Here is a 21,992-nt window from a genome sequence, read left to right on the forward strand (position 1 = left end):
TTGGGTGGGCATTTATATGGATACACCTAAATAAAATGGGAATGGTGACAGTTTTCTTGCATAGGGTGTCTTGCATTGAAATCTGCTGCAATGACCCGGGTACTGCGTTCACCAGACATAAACACAATATCTATTTGCTCCACATGTGTTAACCTCTGCGACATGTCAATGGCTGTAAACAAAGAGAAACTTGTAAATAACTCATGAAATAATAAAGTTACATTAAAACCAAGCACACCATTGTTTTTCTTGTGAACTTCTCAATAAGTTTGATGTGTCACATGACCCTCTTCCCATTGAAAAAAATAAAGTTGGATCCAAAATAGCCGACTTCAAAATGGCCGCCATGAATATTCTGGGCCGAGGTAATTAAATACATACAGAGAATCTGGAAGGTTGAGATACCCAAAAATGTACAGGCATGTGTATTTCATTAGCCTGATAAGTGAATCTAATAATAAAATATATAGTGCTCCCGATGCTGTACATATTGTTTTGCTGGCAGTTAAGAAATGTATCTTGAGACACTGGCTGGAGAAGAAACCACCGAGTGTTTCAGAACTGATAGATACTATAAAATCCCTAATGTTGATGGACAAAATAGATACAGAATCCCAAAAACAAAAGAATACTGAAATTTTTTTTCAAAAAATAGAGGACTTTTATTGAATGTAGTTATTCACAAGCAGAGATCAGTCAATTAATGGTAGCATTTAAAGGTAAAATATGGTACAATCTTGAGGATGTAGCTAGTAATTTGAGGATCTTGAGGTCATAATATTTGTTTAAAGTTTCATTGCTATATATGGTTCAAATGAAGTATTGTTGTAACATTCAAAAGGTTAAATTGAAAGTGGATGAGAGCAACATTGTATTGTCAAGATCTATGCATATAATGTCTGGTTTCTGATGTATATTTGATTGCACATTAAGATGTCAAATCATATAATAAAGAAGTTTAAAAAAAAAATGGCTGCCATGGTCACCACCCATTTTTAAAGTTTTCCCCCTCCCATATACTAAATGTGCCACAAACAGGAAGTTGATATCACCAACCATTCCCATTTTATTTAGGTGTATCCATATAAATGGCCCACCCGGTACATTTATGTAAATTACACTATACAACATATATTCCTATACACATAGCAGCAACAGATAAATATATGTATATACAATTTTACATACAAAGCTATATCTACTTCAAGGAAGGGAGTGGAGTATCACCCGGTCCCGGTACACCCCTTATACCCACTGTAAGGATTCATAAATCTGCAGTCACAGAGTGACTGCAGGCTTTTATCCAAAGATCAGACAACCCAGTTAAGGAGTACAAAATGGAATAAAAATGGTTGACCTTTGGCCTTTACAAACTCTTGCCAACAAAGAGCTGATTGAACCTTTTTTATAAATTACCTCCTATGTATTTGGGTTGTGGGAATTTAGAAATATTCTTCATCCATGGAAATCCACGAGGCACTTATTGAACAGTATCTTTAGTTTCAATCTTATTATTGATTTTATATACAGATAGAAGTTAGCCAGGCTCCATTTTGTTATATACAGTATGTAAGAGAACACATGAGCAATAGGAGACTTGGATATAGATGTAAAGAGTAATAATAGCATCTCATCCCTATCCCTAAATGGTTTTAAGGTGGAACAACGCCACCAAATGTTAATCATGGTGCTCTCCTCTCTGCAAGCCGTCCAAGAATGATCTGATCCAGGTGGAGAACTGGAATGAAGAAAGTATAAGTACTGTAGTTTATAGGGGTTTTGTTTTGCATGTATTGAGCAGGCAGTGAGCAGCTTATGTACGAAGATAAATTCTTTGACCCAATCGTCTTATACTATTGTCTCCCCAAGTTCTGTTTCCCAAGAGCTAATGTAGACACTGGAATCTCGATCTAGACTTCCCCTTGAGATGAGGTGTAAAGGTTCCCGTACACATTAGAATAGCTTCCGCCAACAGCCTCATGTGTAGGAGCCTCAAGTTTCCAGATAGATAATGTCAGTGTCACAGGTTTACCACAACAGAGAGGGACCAGAAGACCGCAGTGTCTGATTTCTCCTACTCCTGCACTGATTAAAAGCATGTCTCCATCATATTACATGGTGCAGGTTTCTGTTTGCAATGCAGGCGTTAAACTGTTTGGCCTAGAGTCTTTGAAGCTTTCCAGCTTGGATGATCTCAGCTATTGAGTATTGACCACTCCTCTCCTATAGATACTGGCTTCTGGCAATCTGGATTGCCAGTGTTAGTTTTTTACTGCCTGGTGTGCAGTGGAGGAGTCGGTTGCTGGTAGAGGTGTTTGGACAGTTGATCTGTGACTGTTGCTTGGTGTTTCAGCTGTGTGCAAATCCTCATTCTTTCCTATTTGGCTTTCTTTCCTATTCTCCCCAGTGTTCCTCTCTGTTGTTTGTGAGTGCATGTTTGTATGATAGGTATTTTCATTTATCCCTGTACATCCTTCCTTGTTAGTCTGATTTTTGTATATACATACACTATTACTCCCCACTTCTCTGGGTAGGGGAGGGGGATAGATATAGGGCTGATTCAGGAGTTCAGCAAGGTACGTGGCCTCAGTGTCTTCACCATCAGAAGTAATCTGGAAAGCAAGAATAACTAGTGTGCCCCAAGCGTTAAGGACAGCCGGGTAATCCGACAACAGAATTGTGATAGTCAGGTAACAGAAAGATATGATTTCGGACTGCTGGTCTTCTTGTTCTCTAAGAAATAAGCAACAGTCAGAGATGTCTATCTACAGCTCTCTCATAGAGAACACAGGAGTGTGCAGCAGAACAAGCATTCCTGTGTATGGGAGATGACAGCTATCTACAGTATTATTATTATTGTGCATTTGTATTCCATGGCGCTTTACATGTGAAAAGTGGAAATATAGACAAGTATAATAAACATGTGTAAGACAAGGGCCCCACAAGTACATAAGGAGAGGGGACCCTGCCCACGAGGGCTCGCAGTCTACAGGGAAGGGTGAGGATACAGTAGGAGAGGGTAGAGCAGGTCATGCCGTGGTTCAGTAGACCGAGGATCATTGCAGGCTGTTGGCTGGTCAGAACAGGTGGGTCTTCAGGTTCTTCTTGAAGGTTTCCGTTCATGGTGAGAGTCTGATGTGTTGCGGCAGAGAGTTCCAGAGTATGGGGGAAGCACGGGAGAAGTCTTGTATGCGGTTGTGGGAAGAAGAGATAAGGGGAGAGTAGAGAAGGAGATCTTGAGATGATCGAAGGTTGCGTGCGGGTAGGTATCTGGAGACCATGTCACGGATGTATGGAGGAGACAGGATGTGGATGGCTTTGTATGTCATTGTTAGGGTTTTGAATTGGAGCCTCTGGGCAATAGGAAGCCAGTGAAGGGCCTGGCATAGGGGGAAGGCTGGGGAGTAGCGGGGAGACAGGTGGATTAGTCAGGTAGCAGAGTGTAGGATGGACTGGAGTGGTGCCAGAGTGCTAGAGGGGAGGCCAGAGAGTAGAGGTTGCAGTAGTCGAGGCAGGAGATGATAAGAGCATGCACTAGTGTTTTTGTGGTTTCGTGGTTGAGGAATGAGCGGATCCGGGAGATATTTTTGAGTTTGAGGTGGCAGGAGGAGGCGAGGGCTTGGATATGTGGTTTGAAAGAGAGCGCAGAGTCGAGGATCACCCCAAGGCACCGAGCATGCGGGATTGGGGAAAGAGAGCAGCCGTTGACATTGATGGATAGGTCTGGTGGAGGGGTAGAGTGAGATGGGGGAAAGATTATGAATTCTGTTTTGTCCATGTTCAGTTTGAGAAAGCGAGCAGAGAAGAAGGCGGAGATGACAGACATTGTGGGATTTCGATCAGTAAGGAGGTGAGGTTGGGTCCAGATAGGTAGATCTGCGTGTCATCAGCGTAGAGGTGATACTGCAAACCGTGGGATTCTATGAGCTGTCCCAAGCCGAAGGTATAGATGGAGAATAGTAGGGGTCCTAGGACAGAGCCTTGAGGAACACCTACAGACGGGGGGCGAGGTGAGGAGGTGGGGTGTGAGAAGGAGACACTGAATGTTCAGTCTGTTAGATATGACGAGATCCAGGATAGGGCCAAGTCTGTGATGCCAAGAGATGAGAGAATCTGTAGCAGGAGGGAATGGTCCACGGTGTCGAAGGCAGAGGACAGGTCCAGGAGAAGGAGGACAGAGTAGTGTCGCTTGGTCTTGGCGGTTAGTAAGTCGTTAGTGACTTTAGTTAGGACAGTTTCAGTTGAGTGATGCGGTTGGAAGCCAGATTGTAACCGGTCAAAGAGGGAGGACAGTTCAAGATATACATGCTGTTCCAGTAGTTTTGAGGAGTAAGGGAGAAGAGATATCGGGCGATAGTTAGACACAGAGATGGGTCAAGGGAGGGCTTTTTGAGGATGGGTGTGATTAAGGCATGTTTGAAGGATGAAGGAAAGACACCATTTGTAAGTGAAAGGTTGAAGAGGTGTGTTAGAGATGGGATGAAGACTGTGGCCAAGTTAGGGATGAGGTGGGACGGGAGTGGGTCAAGGGCACTAGTGGTAAGCTGTGATCTTGACAGAAGGGTGGAGAGCTGATCTTCTGTCATGGTTGAGAAGCTGGCTTTTGCAGAATAGGGCTGAGCGGCTAAGAGGGGCATTGGGCTCTGCGGGCCAAAGTTTTGTCTGATCGTATCGATCTTCTGCTTAAAGAAGGAGGCAAAGTCTTCAGCAGAAATGAGAGGAGAGGGAGGAGGTGCTGTGGGACGGAGTAGAGAATTGAAAGTGTTGAAGACCTGTTTAGGGTTGTGAGCCAGGGAGGATATGAGAGATGCGAAGTAAGTTTGTTTTGCGGCAGAGAGTGTGGACTTAAAGCTGGCAAGGGACTTCTTGTATGCGTTGAAGTGCTCAGTAGAATGGGTTCTCTTCCATCTCCGCTCAGCGGCCCTGGAAACCCATTTCAGTTCTTTGGTCAGGCTGGTCAGCCAGGGCTGCCTGTTGATTATTCGAGTTTTGCTCTACGTGAGGGGGGCAGCCGAATCAAGTGTTGCTGTTATTGTGGTGTTATAAAAAGTGGCAGCAGCGTCTGTGTCATGAAGGGAAGCCATGTCTGTAAGAGGGAGAAGGGACTCAGAGTGATTGTAAATTGAGGTGTTTGAGATTCCTGCGAGGGTGAGTGGGTTTATGGAGCGGGGATTGCGGAGTAGGAGAGGGAAGAGAATGTCAGTAGGTTGTGGTCAGACAGGGGGAGGGGTGAGTTATTGAGATTAGTGAGGGAACAGAGACAGGTGAAGATAAGGTCCAGCATGTGACCATCTTTGTGAGTGGCCGCAGAGGACCATTGAGTGATGCCGAGGGAAGCCGTGAGCGATAGAAGTTTAGAGGCAGCCGGGGTGGAAGTGTCAATGGGGATGTTGAAATCGCCCATGACGATGGTGGGGATGTCAGCAGAAAGGAAATGGAGTAGCCAGGTGGTGAAGTGGTCAAGAAAGGTGGAGATGGCTAGTTCTGGGGGGCAGTAGCTGACAGCCGGTTGGAGGGGGAATAGATGCGGACGGAGTGCACCTCGAACGAGGGAAAAGGAGCGGAGGGTGGCAGAGGAATTGGGGTAAAGGAGCAGGTATCAGACAGGAGCAAGCGAACTCCTCCACCACGTTTGTTGCTGGGGCAAGGGGTGTGAGAGAGATGGAATCCACCATAGTAAAAGTGCAGCTGCAGAGGTTGTGTCAGAGGGAGTGAGCCAGGTTTCAGTGATAGCAAGGAAGGAGAGTTTGTTGGTGATAAAGAGGTCATGGATAAATGATAGTTTGTTGCAGACAGAACGTGCGTTCCATAAGGCTCCAGGTAAGGGGGTTGAGGAAGTGGGGGCAGGATGAATAGGTATGAGGTTATCATGGTTGCGAAGAAATGTAGAGGATCGTGGCAGGGTGTTGCAAGTGAGTGTAGGGATGTGTTGAGGAGGTCCAGGATTATGGGATACGTCGCCAGCAATGAGGAGTAGCAGACAGAGCATTAGAAGGTGGGAGCAGGATAGGACATGATGTGGCCGTGTGTGTCTGGAGAAAAAGGATTGTATGTGGAGGAACAGTTCTGACGAAGAGGTGAGATGGCTGGGAAGGATGAAGGGGGAGATGAAAAGTTCCTTACTAGAAGGGGGGATTACAGGAGTTAGGGAAAAATAGAGTAGTATGGGGATGATTGTAAAAAGAAGCTGAAACATTGTAGTGGTGTTATAGTCCGTTACCTTGCAGTCAAATTCCAGTAGAATTCTAGTCTAATTCAGAGTATTGTACTTAGAAATCTGTACTTTGAAATATGGATTTTGAAATAGATGGAGCCGACTACGTCTGGAGCAGACACATGCTGCTGAATATATGTGCAGCTAAGAACAATCAGGTGTGAGTGAAAGTGGGGTGTGACTGCCCAGGCCAGATGTACTGAGTTAAGCAAAGGTCATAAAAGGGGGAAGGGGTTATATAGACCACTTAGATGTGTGGTAAAGATAACAAGATGAAGTACAATTGTGGATACAAGAAGATGGGTAAGCAATGCATACTATATATAATACAATGCAGTTCACATGGGGCATTCAGGAGCATGAGAAAGTGGTGGAAATTCAGCAATTTATACCATATACAATACAATGCAGTATATGTGGGCAGTATAAGTATATGGGGGTATAAGGGTGAGTGTGTCATTATGAGCTACAAGGTATCAACTATCATTTGTGCAAACCCTGTAACCCTAAAAGATAACAGAAGCAATGTCCATAAACATATCAAAAATCTGTTAGGGACCTTAAGGTAAGGAAAACACTATTCCTATCATTAACAGAGACATGGGTGTGTTATAACTATTAGACATAGAGAGCGGATAAAAAGTACCCAAAACACACCACTCACAGGAGGTATATAAAAATGGTAATTTTATTCAAAACTCAATACAACTAATAACAAAACATGAATCAAATGGGAAAAGACATGAGACATGTACAAGGAAACTGTTAGCGCCACAGACTGTGAGGAGGAATACCCTGGAGTGGACCCTCTGGACCGTGGCACCGAGGGACCCCGGACGAGCAACCTGGTGTGACCGACCCCTATACAGGGATCGTTAGGCGCAAGACCAGAGACTCGAATGCCACGGCAGCCGGAACCAAGAGGGGCGGCTCGGAATGGTGCACAGGGCGTGAGCAGGAACAGACACAGGACTTGAACAGGCACGGTTACCGGACTGGAGCAGGCACGGACACTGGACTGGAGCTGGCACGGACACTGGACTGGAACAGGCACGGACACTGGACTGGAACAGGCACGGAGACCGGACTGGAGCAGGCACGGACACAGGACTTGAACAGGCAAGGACACAGGACTGGAGCTGGCACGGACACTGGACTGGAACAGGCACGGACACTGGACTGGAACAGGCACGGAGACAGGACTGGAGCAGGCACGGAGACAGGACTGGAACAGGCACGGAGACAGGACTGGAGCAGGCACGGAGACAGGACTGGAACAGGCACGGACACAGGACTGGAACGGGCACGGACACAGGACTGGAACGGGCTCGGAGACAGGACTGGAACGGGCTCGGAGACAGGACTGGAACGGGCTCGGAGACAGGACTGGAACGGGCTCGGAGACAGGACTGGAACGGGCTCGGAGACAGGACTGGAACGGGCGCGGAGACAGGACTGGAACGGGCACGGACACAGGACAGGTACGGGCACGGACACAGGACTGGAGCAGGGCTGGAAGCAAGCACAGAGGTTAGGCAGCGAGCCGGATTCCAGCGGAGTACACAGGGCCTGAGGCGCAGAAGGAAACAACCACGGTCAGGCGCCTCCACTAAGGGAGGGCGGCCTGATATGGCTGCTGCTGAGCCCCCATTGGTCCGGCGGTGCAATTGGGTCAGGGCACCGCCGGAACCCAGCTTAGCGGTGGAGGACCGGCCGCGACCTACTGCGCATGCGCGGGACCCGCGGTGACGTCACCAGCCGTGGGCCGGAGGAAGGGAGAGGCCGACGCCGGGGCTGGAGGAAGCGAGGCTGCTGGAGGGAGAGCGGCTGCCGGACGAGGTGAGTATCGCTGCGCGCACGGGGGCGCAGGGCTGGGAGCGTGACAGGGGGATCGGGGACCGTGACAGTACCCCCCATTAAGCCGCCCCCCGCTGCGGTTGGCAAAAAATTTCCTGAGAATGTGGGGGGCGTTGATGTTCTCCCGGGGCTCCCAGGATCTCTCCTCAGGACCAAACCCCTCCCAGTCAACAAGGAAAAAGGTCCTCCCTCTAACTCTCCTCATGGCGAGAATATCCCTCACTTCGAAAGTATCATCCGAGCCCACAGGCTGAGGAGCTGGAGTGGTTGAAGGATGGAATTGATTCAGGACCACAGGTTTCAGGAGGGAGACGTGGAAGGTGTTCGGGATACGGAGCGAAGCAGGCAACCTCAATTTGTAGGCGACTTCATTGACTCGATCCAGGACCTCAAAAGGACCTATGTACCGGGGGCCCAGCTTATAAGAGGGTAGTTTCAGTCGAATGTACTTGGATGAGAGCCAGACCTTATCCCCAATGTGAAACGGTGGAGGATCCAGCCTCCTCTTGTCTGCGTGGTTCTTCATTCGCTCACTGGCCCTTTTGAGAGTGGAGTTGGTCTCGGACCAGATTTCAGAGAATTCCTGGAACAAGGAGTTGGCTGCCGGTACTTCAGAGGTTGGAGCGACAGGAAGAGGTATGTTAGGGTGTTTGCCGAATACCACAAAAAAGGGCGATTTAGTAGAGGATTCGCCGGCATGATTGTTGTAGGCGAATTCCGCCCAAGGAAGCAGATCAGCCCAATTATCCTGGTGGCCGTTGGAAAAATGCCGAAGGTATGCAGTCAGGATCTGGTTAGTTCGTTCCGCTTGCCCATTGGTTTGTGGATGATAGGCAGAAGAAAAATCCAAGGAAATATCCAGAAGTTTGCAAAGTGCTCTCCAAAATTTTGCCGTAAACTGTACCCCACGATCAGAGACAATTCGTTCAGGTAGACCATGTAGTCTGAAAATCTGATGGACGAAGATCTTGGCTAATCCGGGTGCGGAAGGGAGGCCGCTTAGCGGAATGAAATGCGCCATTTTAGAAAAGCGGTCCACTACCACAAGAATCACCGTACAGCCAGACGAACGGGGCAGATCCGTGATAAAGTCCATGGCGATATTCTCCCAAGGCGACTTCGGTACCGGCAGGGGAAGCAGCAGGCCAAATGGAGGACGACGGGGTGTCTTATTCCTAGCACAGGAGGAACAGGAGGCGACAAAGTCTGCCACATCTTGACGGAGAGTGGGCCACCAATAATACCGCGTTATGAGGGCCAGGGTCTTCCCAATTCCGGCATGACCAGCCAGTTTGGAGGAATGCCCCCACAGAAGAACTCTCCTCTTAACGTCCTCTGGTACGAGAGTCTTGCCCGGAGGTGGAGAAAGCAGAGACAACGGAGCCACTGTGATTATCTTCGTAGGCTCAATAACATGGGAAGGTTCCTCCCCAGATTCAGTTGGTTGAAAGACTCTGGATAGAGCATCGGCTTTAGCGTTCTTGTCTCCAGGGCGGAAGTGCAGCTCGAAATCAAAGCGGGCAAAAAACAGAGACCATCTAGCCTGTCGAGGATTGAGTCTCTGGGCGGTCTGGAGGTAGGCTAGATTTTTGTGGTCAGAGTAAACAATAAAAGGGTGAACTGCTCCTTCCAGAAGGTGACGCCACTCCTCCAATGCCAACTTCATGGCCAGAAGCTCACGGTCGCCAATCGAATAGTTACACTCTGCCGGCGAAAAGGCTCTGGAGAAAAAGCCACAAGGACGTAGGCGGCCCGAACCGGTCCTCTGGGACAAGACAGCCCCGGCGCCAGTCGAGGAAGCGTCCACCTCCAGCACGAAAGGCTTGCCGCTCTCAGGACGGATCAATACGGGAGCTGTGGAAAAAGCTTGTTTTAGCAACTGGAAGGCCTCTTCGGCTTCAGGTGTCCAGGAGTTGGCAGAGATCCCCTTTCGGGTAAGGGCCGAGATCGGCCTGGAGAGCGAGGAGAAGTGCGGAATGAACTGCCGATAGTAGTTCGCGAAGCCCAAGAAACGTTGAATAGCTCTTAAGCCAGCGGGGCGAGGCCACTTGAGAATGGCGGAGAGTTTCTCGGGATCCATCTGAAGCCCGGCATCGGAGATGATGTAGCCCAGAAAAGGCAGGGAGGTCTGTTCGAACAGGCACTTCTCCATCTTGGCATATAGACGATTCTCTCGAAGACGCCGAAGAACAAGGCGGACAGTCCTCCTGTTGGATGGAAGATCCGGGGAGAAGACCAGAATGTCATCCAGGCAGACTACGACACAGGAGTACAGGAGGTCTCGGAAGATTTCATTGACGAACTCCTGGAACACCGCCGGGGCATTGCACAGACCGAATGGCATCACCAAGTACTCATAATGACCGTCACGGGTGTTAAAGGCGGTCTTCCATTCATCGCCGGTGCGGATGAGGTTGTATGCCCCCCTGAGATCCAGTTTGGAGAAGATGCGTGCCCCCCTGAGACGGTCAAACAACTCCGGGATAAGAGGAAGTGGGTACCGGTTTTTGATAGTGATGTTGTTCAATCCTCTATAATCGATACATGGGCGCAGCGAACCGTCTTTCTTTTTAACGAAAAAGAACCCGGCGCCGGCAGGAGATGAAGACTTCCGAATGAATCCCTTGGCAAGGTTCTCCGTGACGTATTCGGACATGGCGGCGGATTCTGCAGGGGACAGCGGGTAGATCCTGCCCCTGGGAGGAGTAGAACCGGGGATAAGCTCAATCGGGCAGTCGAAGGCTCGATGCGGTGGAAGAACCTCCGACTCCTTCTTGTCGAAAACGTCTGCATAAGCCCAATAGGCGGAAGGAAGCCCAGAGAGATCCTGAGGTGGGCGAACGGGAACCACTGGCTGAATGGGGTTCAGACAGTGACCATGACACGGGTCTCCCCAGCGCAAGACCTCCCCGGTCGACCAGTTGAGAACCGGCTGGTGTGTCCGTAACCACGGGAGACCGAGGAGAATGGCATGAGACAAGTCGGGCAGCACATAGAAGGCTACTTTTTCACGGTGGAGGGCACCGACTTGCAAGATTACCTCTTCTGTGACCGTGGTGATGGAGTCCAACAACGGTCGGCCATCAACGGAAGCGATAATCCGAGGGTTCTTCAGGGAGACCACGTGAATCCGATATTTGTCCACCACTTCACGCCGGATGAAGTTGCCTGCTGAGCCCGAATCCACATAGGCCACCTCGGACCCACGCCTCCCCCCTGAAAGCAGAAGAACGGAAAGTGTGAGGGCCTGAGAGGAATCATAATCACCTAGGAAGGCCTCTCTTACCTGGCCTAGGTGGAAGAGTTTCCCGGTCTCTCAGGACAAGAGCGGATGAAGTGGGATGCCCCTCCACAGTAAAGACAAAGCCCTTGCTCCCGTCTCTCCCTCTGACGTCTCTCAGCCATCCGGACCCGATCTACCTGCATGGGCTCAGGGGGCGGAGTATGTCCAGGACCAGGCGGACAAGGATTAAAGGACCGGCTAGCGATCTGGGCCGGCCTAATGGGCCTCCTATCCCTCGCCGTTTCCCGGGCGCGCTCCTGGAACCTGAGGTCAATTCGAGTGGCCAGGGAGATGAGGTCCTCGAGGTTGGTGGGGGTATCACTCCCCGCCAACTCGTCCTTAATTCTGCCTTCTGCCCGACAACCCACGCCAAAAGGCCCCGACCAATGCCGCGTTATTCCAACTCAATTCGGAGGACATGGTGCGGAACCGAATGGCGTATTGACCAACAGTCAGGGAGCCCTGGTGTTGGTTGAAAAGAGATTCGGTAAGCGAGGCTACCCGTCCAGGCTCATCGAACACCTTACGAAAGGTGTCAAAGAAGAGCGGGATGTTAGAAACAATAGGATCGTCCCTCTCCCAGAGCGGATTTAACCAAGATAAGGCCTCTCCCTCCAGATGGGACATGATGAAGGCCACCTTGGCCCGATCGGAAGGATACTGTTGAGGCTGAAGCTCAAAATGCAAGCCACACTGGTTTAGGAACCCTCTACACTGTCTGGGGTCCCCAGCGTATCGGGGTGGTTTGGCAAGGCGAGGAGAGGGGAACGGAGCGGGACTGGGGATGGCGGCCGAGGCCGCAGCGGCGGACTGGAGATCTCCCAGACGGCTATCTACCGAGGCCATATATGACAAAATGTGGGACTGAGCGTCCCGCTGCTGGCTCAACTCCTGCTGGAGGCCGGCCAGCTGTGCGGCATTCCCCGGATCGGCCGCCTGGAGAGTGGACAAGCGGGACTCCATGGCCTTCATGACCGACATAATGCGCCCCTGGTTCTCCCGTAAAAAGAGAAGCTCCTTTTGACCGGGAGCGGCAGCACCGGCGGGATCCATGGCCTGACCGTACTGTTAGCGCCACAGACTGTGAGGAGGAATACCCTGGAGTGGACCCTCTGGACCGTGGCACCGAGGGACCCCGGACGAGCAACCTGGTGTGACCGACCCCTATACAGGGATCGTTAGGCGCAAGACCAGAGACTCGAATGCCACGGCAGCCGGAACCAAGAGGGGCGGCTCGGAATGGTGCACAGGGCGTGAGCAGGAACAGACACAGGACTTGAACAGGCACGGTTACCGGACTGGAGCTGGCACGGACACTGGACTGGAACAGGCACGGACACTGGACTGGAACAGGCACGGAGACAGGACTGGAGCAGGCACGGACACAGGACTGGAGCAGGCACGGACACAGGACTTGAACAGGCAAGGACACAGGACTGGAGCTGGCACGGACACTGGACTGGAACAGGCACGGACACTGGACTGGAACAGGCACGGAGACAGGACTGGAGCAGGCACGGACACAGGACTGGAACAGGCACAGAGACAGGACTGGAGCAGGCACGGAGACAGGACTGGAGCAGGCACGGAGACAGGACTGGAACAGGCACGGAGACAGGACTGGAACAGGCACGGAGACAGGACTGGAACAGGCACGGAGACAGGACTGGAACAGGCACGGAGACAGGACTGGAACAGGCACGGACACAGGACTGGAACAGGCACGGAGACAGGACTGGAACAGGCACGGAGACAGGACTGGAACAGGCTCGGAGACAGGACTGGAACAGGCGCGGAGACAGGACTGGAACAGGCACGGACACAAGACAGGTACGGGCACGGACACAGGACTGGAGCAGGGCTGGAAGCAAGCACAGAGGTTAGGCAGCGAGCCGGATTCCAGCGGAGTACACAGGGCCTGAGGCGCAGAAGGAAACAACCACGGTCAGGCGCCTCCACTAAGTGAGGGCGGCCTGATATGGCTGCTGCTGAGGCCCCATTGGTCCGGCGGTGCAATTGGGGCAGGGCACCGCCGGAACCCAGCTTAGCGGCGGAGGACCGGCCGCGACCTACTGCGCATGCGCGGGACCCGCGGTGACGTCACCAGCCGTGGGCCGGAGGAAGGGAGAGGCCGACGCCGGGGCTGGAGGAAGCGAGGCTGCTGGAGGGAGCGCGGCTGCCGGACGAGGTGAGTATCGCTGCGCGCACGGGGGCGCAGGGCTGGGAGCGTGACAGGGGGATCGGGGACCGTGACAGAAACACTCAAAGGAGAAAAGTGCTCAAGTAAAAATGAGTGGTGGAGTGCACTAGTAGCAGGCTATAGGGTAGTAGAGTAATAATATAGTAAATGGGTCTAAACAGAGACCCAAGATGTCAGACTGGTAATAAAGTGCATGTAGTGCAGACCATAATAGCCACTAAGACAACCAAAAGTTATCTAGAGTTTATAGCTTACCCAAAATGTTGTATAAAACTTCCGTCCATGGTACCACAGACGCCCCATCGCGTGTTTCGCGGATGTGCTTTATCAAGGGGAGTGTGTCTTTTCTTACCTCGTTTGATCATTTATATCATGTGACCAGAAAACCAGTGAATCCTATGACGTGCATGTCACCACCGCCCCCAGGTCCCATCTGCATTGTATTTGGGCACTCAGCTCCGGTGTGTGTTTGGAGGAAGTGACTCCATGACGTCAGCCGAGTACCCGAATACAAGGCAGTTGGGACCTGGTTGTTAGTAACATGCGCGGCATAGGATTTGCTGGTTTTCTGGCCACATGATATAAAAGATAAGATGAGACACTCCCCTTTATAAAGCACATTCGCAAAATGAGCGTCAGGGAGTTTTATACCACACTATTGGTAAGCTATAAACCCTATATACCTTTTGGTTGCCTTATGGCTGTTTTAATGGCTGTTATGGTCTGCACTACATGCAGACCATACATGAAGACATTCAATTACCAGTCTGACATTCTGGGTCTCTGCTTAGACCCATTTACTATATTATTACTCTGCTACCATATAACCTGCTACTACTCCATTCCACCACTTGAGTACTTTCCTCCTTTGATTGTCTCCTGGTACATGTCTCATTTCTTTACCATTTTGATTCATGTTTTGTTATTAGATATATTGAATTTTGAATAAAATTACCATTTTTATATACCTCCCCTGAGTGCTATGTTTTGGGTACTTTATATCCACTCTCCAGGTCTTAACCCTAAAAGATGTTGGATGCTGCAGAACATTTGTCATTCATTAAAATGATGATTCTCTGGTCCCACACCAGCCTGTTTAGCTGTCATGATCCATGCTGGATCATGACAGATAAAAGCACATGTAACCTTTTTTTTTCCTAATGCTGTGTGCTCAAGTTTGGTTTTGCCCCCGGTGGCCATTAGGATTATTACACAGTGGTGTCTTTTGTTCTAGTTTGCCCCCGGTGGTGGTGAGCGTCATTGCACTGTGGTTTCTTTAGTTTAGTGCATGTGATATAAAGCAGGTGTGATTGCTGGCTCTTACCTATAAAAGAGTGTCAGGTGTTGCAATCACTGTTGGTGATAGTGTTCATTTCAACCATCCTTGGTGGAGGGAGGATCTAGAGAGGTCCTGGCAGTTCAGTCAGAGCCCTGTTGTGGAAGGAGTCAGAGAGGATTTCCTTGCAGCTCTGACAGAGCTTGGTGGCAGCTATTCAGAAGGAAAGCTGCATTCTGGTGGTGGACTCTGTTGCTGGGAGCAAGAGCAACAGAGCAAAGCTAAGTGGTGTTTCCCGTCTGTATTTTTCCCTGGTGTGTATTAGTACAGCGGTGGGGCCAGTGCCTGCATCACCCAGCTCCCTAGCAAGGGATAGGTGTAGGGTGTGCTAGGGTGACAGGTATCCTGATCGGCGCCTGGTGCGGAACCGGCCTAGGGAACATTAGGAGTGTGAGGGACACTGACTCAGGGGAGTGCAGGAGGTCTCCACGTCCCCGCTCCCTATCGCAGGGCCCACCGTTGTAACTGTTTCCCTTTTCCCCTTGTCTTGTTTTAGTTACCGGTCTGCGGGCTGTGTCACACAGGACAGTTTCACGTGCCGTGTCTTGTTCTTTCAGTTACCGGCCTGCTGGTCGCGTCACACAGGACGGGTCCGCGTGACATTAGCTTGCTGGATAACTCTGTGTTTGACATCATGCATCAGGGAGGGAAATCAGACCGTCAGCTAGATTTGTGTTGTGGCACAAGCCACTTGTCACACGTTCCTGATTCACTAAGAGGCGTGTGCCTTTTTAATGAAACAGGAGGGTCTGACTCCACCATGGCCCCTCATCAGTACACATGAGAAAGTTGCTGGTCTTGGGGAATCAGGGGCCTTATTTCTGAATCAGAGGACTTGTGGTGTTACATCCCCACTGTATCCCTACCCCGCTGGGAGAAACTGAAGTGAAAACACCAAAAGTGGCAAAATATTTTGACTTTCAAAGCAATTTATGCCAAATTAGCTTTGATTAATTGAGGTCTCAGGTAACTAGGAAAATTCAAATAATCTTATTGACTGGCATAAATAAACTTGTCATGTTTTATCATGTTGCACAATTTAATTTATTTTCACTCTTTTGTTTTACTTTTGGCCTAGATTATTGGGGATTATAGGTTAAAATTGGAAATAGAACTTCTGGGACTAATATGTCATTATATAACTGTGTAAATTCCAGTATCTGAGGTACTATCATGTACTTCATGAAATAATACTTACCTATATGCTTCAGAGAAATCACTTCTGACTAAGATATAGCTATGTACTGACCTTTTTTGACAGACAAAGATGGGAATCAGGCCAGGAATTTCTCTTATTGTCTCAACGATGGAGTATTTGGAGCATTAAAACTTGATTATATAGACAGAAAAGAATTGAAACCACTCAAGGTAAAATGCATCTTCATAAGCTTGTATCTTCCAATGACATATCTAGAATCATAGCATAGGTCTTTCATAAAGATGCTTAACCCCCTTTCAACTCCAGACAATTTTTTGCTTTTTTCCTCCCCTTCATCCAAAAGCTATAACTTGTGTGTATGTTTCTTAAATGTATTATTTTCAATGGGGCAAAATAGGGATGATTTGAACTTGTATTTTTTTTTTTTTACTTTTCACTGTATTTAATACTTCCCCTTAAGCGAAGTGAAGCTGCGATCATCTGATCACTTGTGTTACAAATAGCATTCCTTACATCACGGGTGTGCTGATGGGAGTGTGGAATAGCGCATGTGTTAGATCGCTCTGTTAGAGATTGACAGGATTGAACAGGTTAACAGCTGCAGGCAGAGCACTGCTCCACCCGCTGCTGTTAAAGGCACTTGATGGCTGATTAAATCAGCACTCATGTGCGTGGAAAGATGAGGGCTTGGTGTGCGTTAAGCAAGTTGAAGTTGAAATGATCTCTAAAAGGTCTAAATTTAAAGATAACACATTTCTTTTATATCATCTTCAACTTGTTTTAACTGTTCACAATAACAGTAATTTTGCCCAAACTTGTACATGCCACTTTAAATGTATGTCATATGTTGTGAAGGGAAAGCAAACGGGACACTTTATTGAGGCTGCCTGAACCACGGGCACCTAAATGAGTAACTGGCTGCATTATTGTTGTCGTGCATGTTTTACACCCAAAAATGTGGAGGCCAGTCCCGACATCGTCTCCCTACCCCACTCCTGTAGGTCTCTCCTATGTGTGTGTATAGGGAAAGACCTCTCATACAAAGAGAACATGGCAGGGAGATGACGCCCAAGACCTGCCTTGGGCTGGTCAACCGAGAAGAATGTCCCTTGGACAGCCTTCCAAAGTATGGCATCTCTCTAATATACCAGTGTTTCAGAATAAATATTGATGCTGCAATAACACAGCCAGGCTCTGATTCATGCTGCTTGTGGTTCAGAATGTACTGTCCGATTCACTTTATCACCTGTACAGATAATATTATGTACCAAAATATGCCAAGGTTATACTAATTATACTATTTTCTTCACGAATAGGACTACAACAATTCACCACACCATGTATCTACACTTTGGGGACCTTGCTGCACAGACGAAGACATTATTATGAAAGAGGTCTGTCTCCCAGAACTGGAAATAGGCGATTGGATAATAATGCAGAACATGGGCGCCTACAGCTTATCAAAGGCTTCTACATTTAATGGATTCCAGCTACCAACTGTGTACTACACACTGAGTAAAGACAAGTTGAAGCGATTACAAAAACTCTAATAATAATCGATAAATATCCAGCACCTATAAGAGAGGTAGCCAATGGCTGCCATGTCCGACTCAGGACTATTATACTAAACTCAAAAAGTATTCGGACAACAAAAGTTCATACAAGTTGATCTTCTATTTTTAAGCGAATAATAATTGTATAAATATTAAAAAAAAATTATGATTGTAAAAATATTATGAGAATCACACAAAGGAATCCATCAAAGGGTTTCATAGGATAAATAGTGCATGTACAAAAAAATAAATTGCCTTGCATATCACTTCTGACTGACCACCAGGTAATATATTATGTGCATACATCAACACTAGAATTAAGAAACATAGGTAAAAGTCAGAAATACAAATAACCGGCCTAACATCCTATTATTATAGTGACCCCTTTCTTATCAGATACTAAACAAGTAGCTTTGCCCTGAAGATAGTCAGAGTAATGATAGAAAGAAAAAAAAAACAATCAGTACAAGATCGTAGTCAAAGTATCCATACAGTGGTGGTGCTGATGTCTGAACATAATATATTATCTGGAGGAAGAGGCGGATCTAGGTTTTCCTACACCCGACACAAAAATTCAGTTTGGCGCCCCTTCCTATATACAGCTTAAAGGGGTGGTCCGGTACTAACATTTATTTTAATGCTAAATGTCTATCTATTTAATGTCACGATATTATCTGCTTTCAAATATACTTTTAATTAAAAAGTCCCTACCATTCCCTAATTACTCTAACTGCTTTATTTTTTTTAGTACTTCCTCTTTGTTTTGTTTGAGAATCCTAGTGCATGCTGGGATAGTCAAACAAGTTTTTAACAGGGCGGAGAGACTGTGATGACTGCCGCAGCCTCTGTCTATCCCCTCCCTGAAACAAAACATCAATGACAACAGTTTCAGAACATGAGCTAGTTGCTGCTCTGGTGAGCATGCGTTGATTGTTAGTCCTGACATATACAGTCATGGCCAAAAGTTTAGAGAATTACACAAATATTAATTTTTACAAAGTCTTCTGCTTCATTTTTTCTAATGGCAATTTGCATATACTCCAGAATGTTATAAAGAGTGATCAGCTTAACAGCAATTACTTGCAAAGTCAATATTTGCCTAGAAAATTAACTTTATCCCCCAAAACACATTTCAACATCACTGCAGCCCTGCCTTAAAAGGACCAGCTAACATCGTTTCAGTGATTGCTCCATTAACACAGGTGTGGGTGTTGATGAGGACAGGGCTGGAGATCAATCTGTCATGATTAAGTAAGAATGACACCACTGGACACTTTAAAAGGAGGCTGGTGCTTGGCATCATTGTTTCTCTTCTGTTAACCATGGTTATATCTAAAGAAACACGTGCAGTCATCATGGCACTGCACAAAAATGGCCTAATAGGGAAGAGTATCGCAGCTAGAAAGATTGCACCTCAGTCAACAATCTATCGCATCATCAAGAACTTCAAGGAGAGAGGTTCCCTTGTTGCCAAAAAGGCTCCAGGGCGCCCAAGAAAGACCAGCAAGCGCCAGGACCGTCTCTTAAAAGTGTTTCAGCTGTGGGATTGGGCTGCCAGCAGTGCAGAGCTTGCACAGGAATGGCAGCAGGCAGGTGTGAGTGCATCTGCACGCACTATGAGGCGGAGACTCTTGGAGCAAGGCCTGGTCTCAAGGAGGGCAGCAAAGAAGCCACTTCTCTCCAGAAAAAACATCATGGACAGACTGATATTCTGCAAGAGGTACAGGGAGTGGACTGCTGAGGACTGGGGTAAAGTCATTTTCTCTGATAAATCCCCTTTTCGATTGTTTGGAACATCTGGAAAACGGCTTATTCGGAGAAGACCAGGTGAGCGCTACCACCAGTCTTGTCTCATGCCAACTGTCAAGCATCCTGAAACCATTCATGTGTGGGGTGGCTTCTCAGCCAAGGGAATGGGCTTTCTCTCAGTCTTGCCTAAAAACACAGCCATGAATAAAGAATGGTACCAGAATGTCCTCCAAGAGCAACTTCTCCCAACCGTCCAAGAGCAGTTTGGCGATCAACAATGCCTTTTTCAACATGATGGAGCACCTTGCCATAAAGGAAAGGTGATAACTAAATGGCTCATGGAACAAAACATAGAGATTTTGGGACCATGGCCGGGAAACTCCCCAGATCTTAATCCCATTGAGAACTTGTGGTCAATCATCAAGAGACGGGTGGACAAACAAAAACCTTCAAATTCAGGCAAAATAAAAGCATTGATTTTGCAAGAATGGACTGCTATCAGTCAGGATTTGATCCAGAAGTTGATTGAGAGCATGCCAGGGAGAATTGCTGAGGTCCTGAAGAAGAAGGGTCAACACTGCAAATATTGACTTGCTGCATTAACTCATTCTAACTGTCAATATAACCTTTTGTTACTCATAATATGATTGCAATTATATTTCTGTATGTGATAAAAACATCTGACAAACACACATAAAAACCAGAGGGCAGCAGATCATGTGAAAATATAATATTTGTGTCATTCTCTAAACTTTTGGCCATGACTGTATGTTCAGTAGATTCTTGTCACATTGCAAAAAGAATACCCAGGGTACAGAAAAATCAGAGATGTGTGCTGTCTCTGCATGGCAGTTATTCTTCTTACAATGGTGAGCCGGAGAGTGAGCACACGGTCACTGGGTGTCATAGAGAAGAATTAGAAATCCATAAGACATCTCCTTAGAGGGGACATATCGCTTCCACATTGAACATATGTGATTAATTATATCTGGGAAGAGAGAAACTAACTGTAACAGGGAAGTGAGACCGAACTGACATGTCAACCTCCATTGAAGTAGGGTGCTCTTGCAGTGATCAGGAAATTGCCACAGGAAATTTGCTTTGGAAAAAAGACAGATTCCTTTACGCAGAAGCAGGGAAATACACTTCCCAGGCATAAACTTCCTCTGATCAAAGCATTGGTCAGTGATGAATATTGAGGTTTGAATCTATCCGATAGGTATGGCTGACAAATTTTCGGTGTAATAGCAAAGGGATGCACATAATGCATTCACTCACTTCACTGTAAGGCCATTCTAACCCCTTCAAATTAATAACAGTTAGTGCATGTTTAATTTCTATAGACAGGTAAAATCGCAATAAGAAAAATTGTTTAATCTGGGTTTTATTGAAAAGAAATTTAGAACAATCCAGTAACAAAGGATTCAACAACATAACGATAAATGAGTACAAAAAGAAATAAATCTCATTTACAACTGTATATCAAGACCTGTAGCCAACAAGTCCCGAAATAATAGAACTTTCAGGTCAAAAGTCATTTCCCATCAAGTCCAACAAAATCTGAAAAGAAAAATAAATCCATGGTGAATGTAGGAATTCCCTATCCAGGGAGACTGTATGACCTTTGGCAATACATATGAAGTATCCGCTGAAAGAGAGCGACCCAAACAAGAGAAGCTAGGTCACTCAAAATAATAATGGTGTAAACACGAAAGGAAAGAATGAGATGAAGAAGAGGACTAAAGGGAGGGAGAGGAGAGAAAAAGGAAAAAAAAGGGGGGAGAGGGGGGAGGAACCATGATGTCTGATATAAAAGGGGGCAACTTACACCCCTATAATGTCGTTCATCTAACCCATATTGTTCTGTCACGGAGTGACTGACCAGTGTGACACGACCCAACGATTGGTCTCTCAACAAACAGGGAACACCGGGGACACAATTACAATGGTGGGCCCTGCGATAGTGAACGGGGAATGGACACCTCCTGCACTCTCCTAAGGCTGTGCCCTGGTCTATCCTGATGTCCCTATACGGCTTCTTTCAAACAATGGCCGAGCAGGATACCTTAGTCCTCGCTTGCCCTGCACCTATCCCTAAGTAGGGAATTGGCAAGTGTGGACACTGGTCCCACCGCTGCACTAATACAACACAAGGTAAGGATAGACAGTAAAAGGAACAGGGTAACAAAAATACAACACTTAGCTTTCTGCTGTAAAGCACCGCACAGCAGGATAACGAAACCAGATACACCATAAACAGCTGAGGCACCACTGCTACCAGCAAGTTCCTTCCTCCAGTCACAGCATAATGACTTTTACACCGACGGTTAGCTGATGCATCAGGTGACCTTTTAAAGGATGGTGGGAGTGGTCACCTGCAAATTCAGCAGGAATGTAATTACACCAGCGGCCACCGGGGGGGAAAAAGACATTAAACCCCGATGGCCTGAAATGAAAAAAAGTTTATATGTGAGAATCCAGATCTGCCACAGATCCAAAAATGGATCGTGACAGTACCCCTCCCTCAATGAGGGGCCTCTGGACCCTCAACACCAGACCTCACCTGAAAGCAGCCTACGGTGAGGACACCTCGATCCACCAGAGTTTACTTCGGCAATCACCTGACCTTCAGGTTTCTGGC

The 21,992-nt window shown here is 47.7% G+C and overlaps 1 protein-coding gene across 2 annotated transcripts in view; it reads left to right on the forward strand.

Moving 5' to 3' along the window:
- The window catches only part of LOC141074257 (antizyme inhibitor 2-like), a 211,896-nt gene extending 193,573 nt beyond the window's left edge, over positions 1–18,323 (forward strand). For both annotated transcript variants that reach the window (XM_073561876.1, XM_073561877.1), the window contains exons 8-9: positions 16,152–16,258; positions 17,366–18,323. In XM_073561876.1, coding sequence (XP_073417977.1) covers positions 16,152–16,258; positions 17,366–17,599 — 341 coding nt within the window. In that variant the 3' untranslated portion in view covers positions 17,600–18,323. The remainder of the gene's footprint in view (positions 1–16,151; positions 16,259–17,365) is intronic.
- The last annotated feature ends 3,669 nt before the right edge of the window (positions 18,324–21,992 follow it).

This window comes from Dendrobates tinctorius, unplaced genomic scaffold (genome assembly GCF_039654945.1).
Source record: "Dendrobates tinctorius isolate UK_male_01 unplaced genomic scaffold, ASM3965494v1 ptg000331l, whole genome shotgun sequence".
NCBI lineage: Eukaryota > Metazoa > Chordata > Amphibia > Anura > Dendrobatidae > Dendrobates > Dendrobates tinctorius.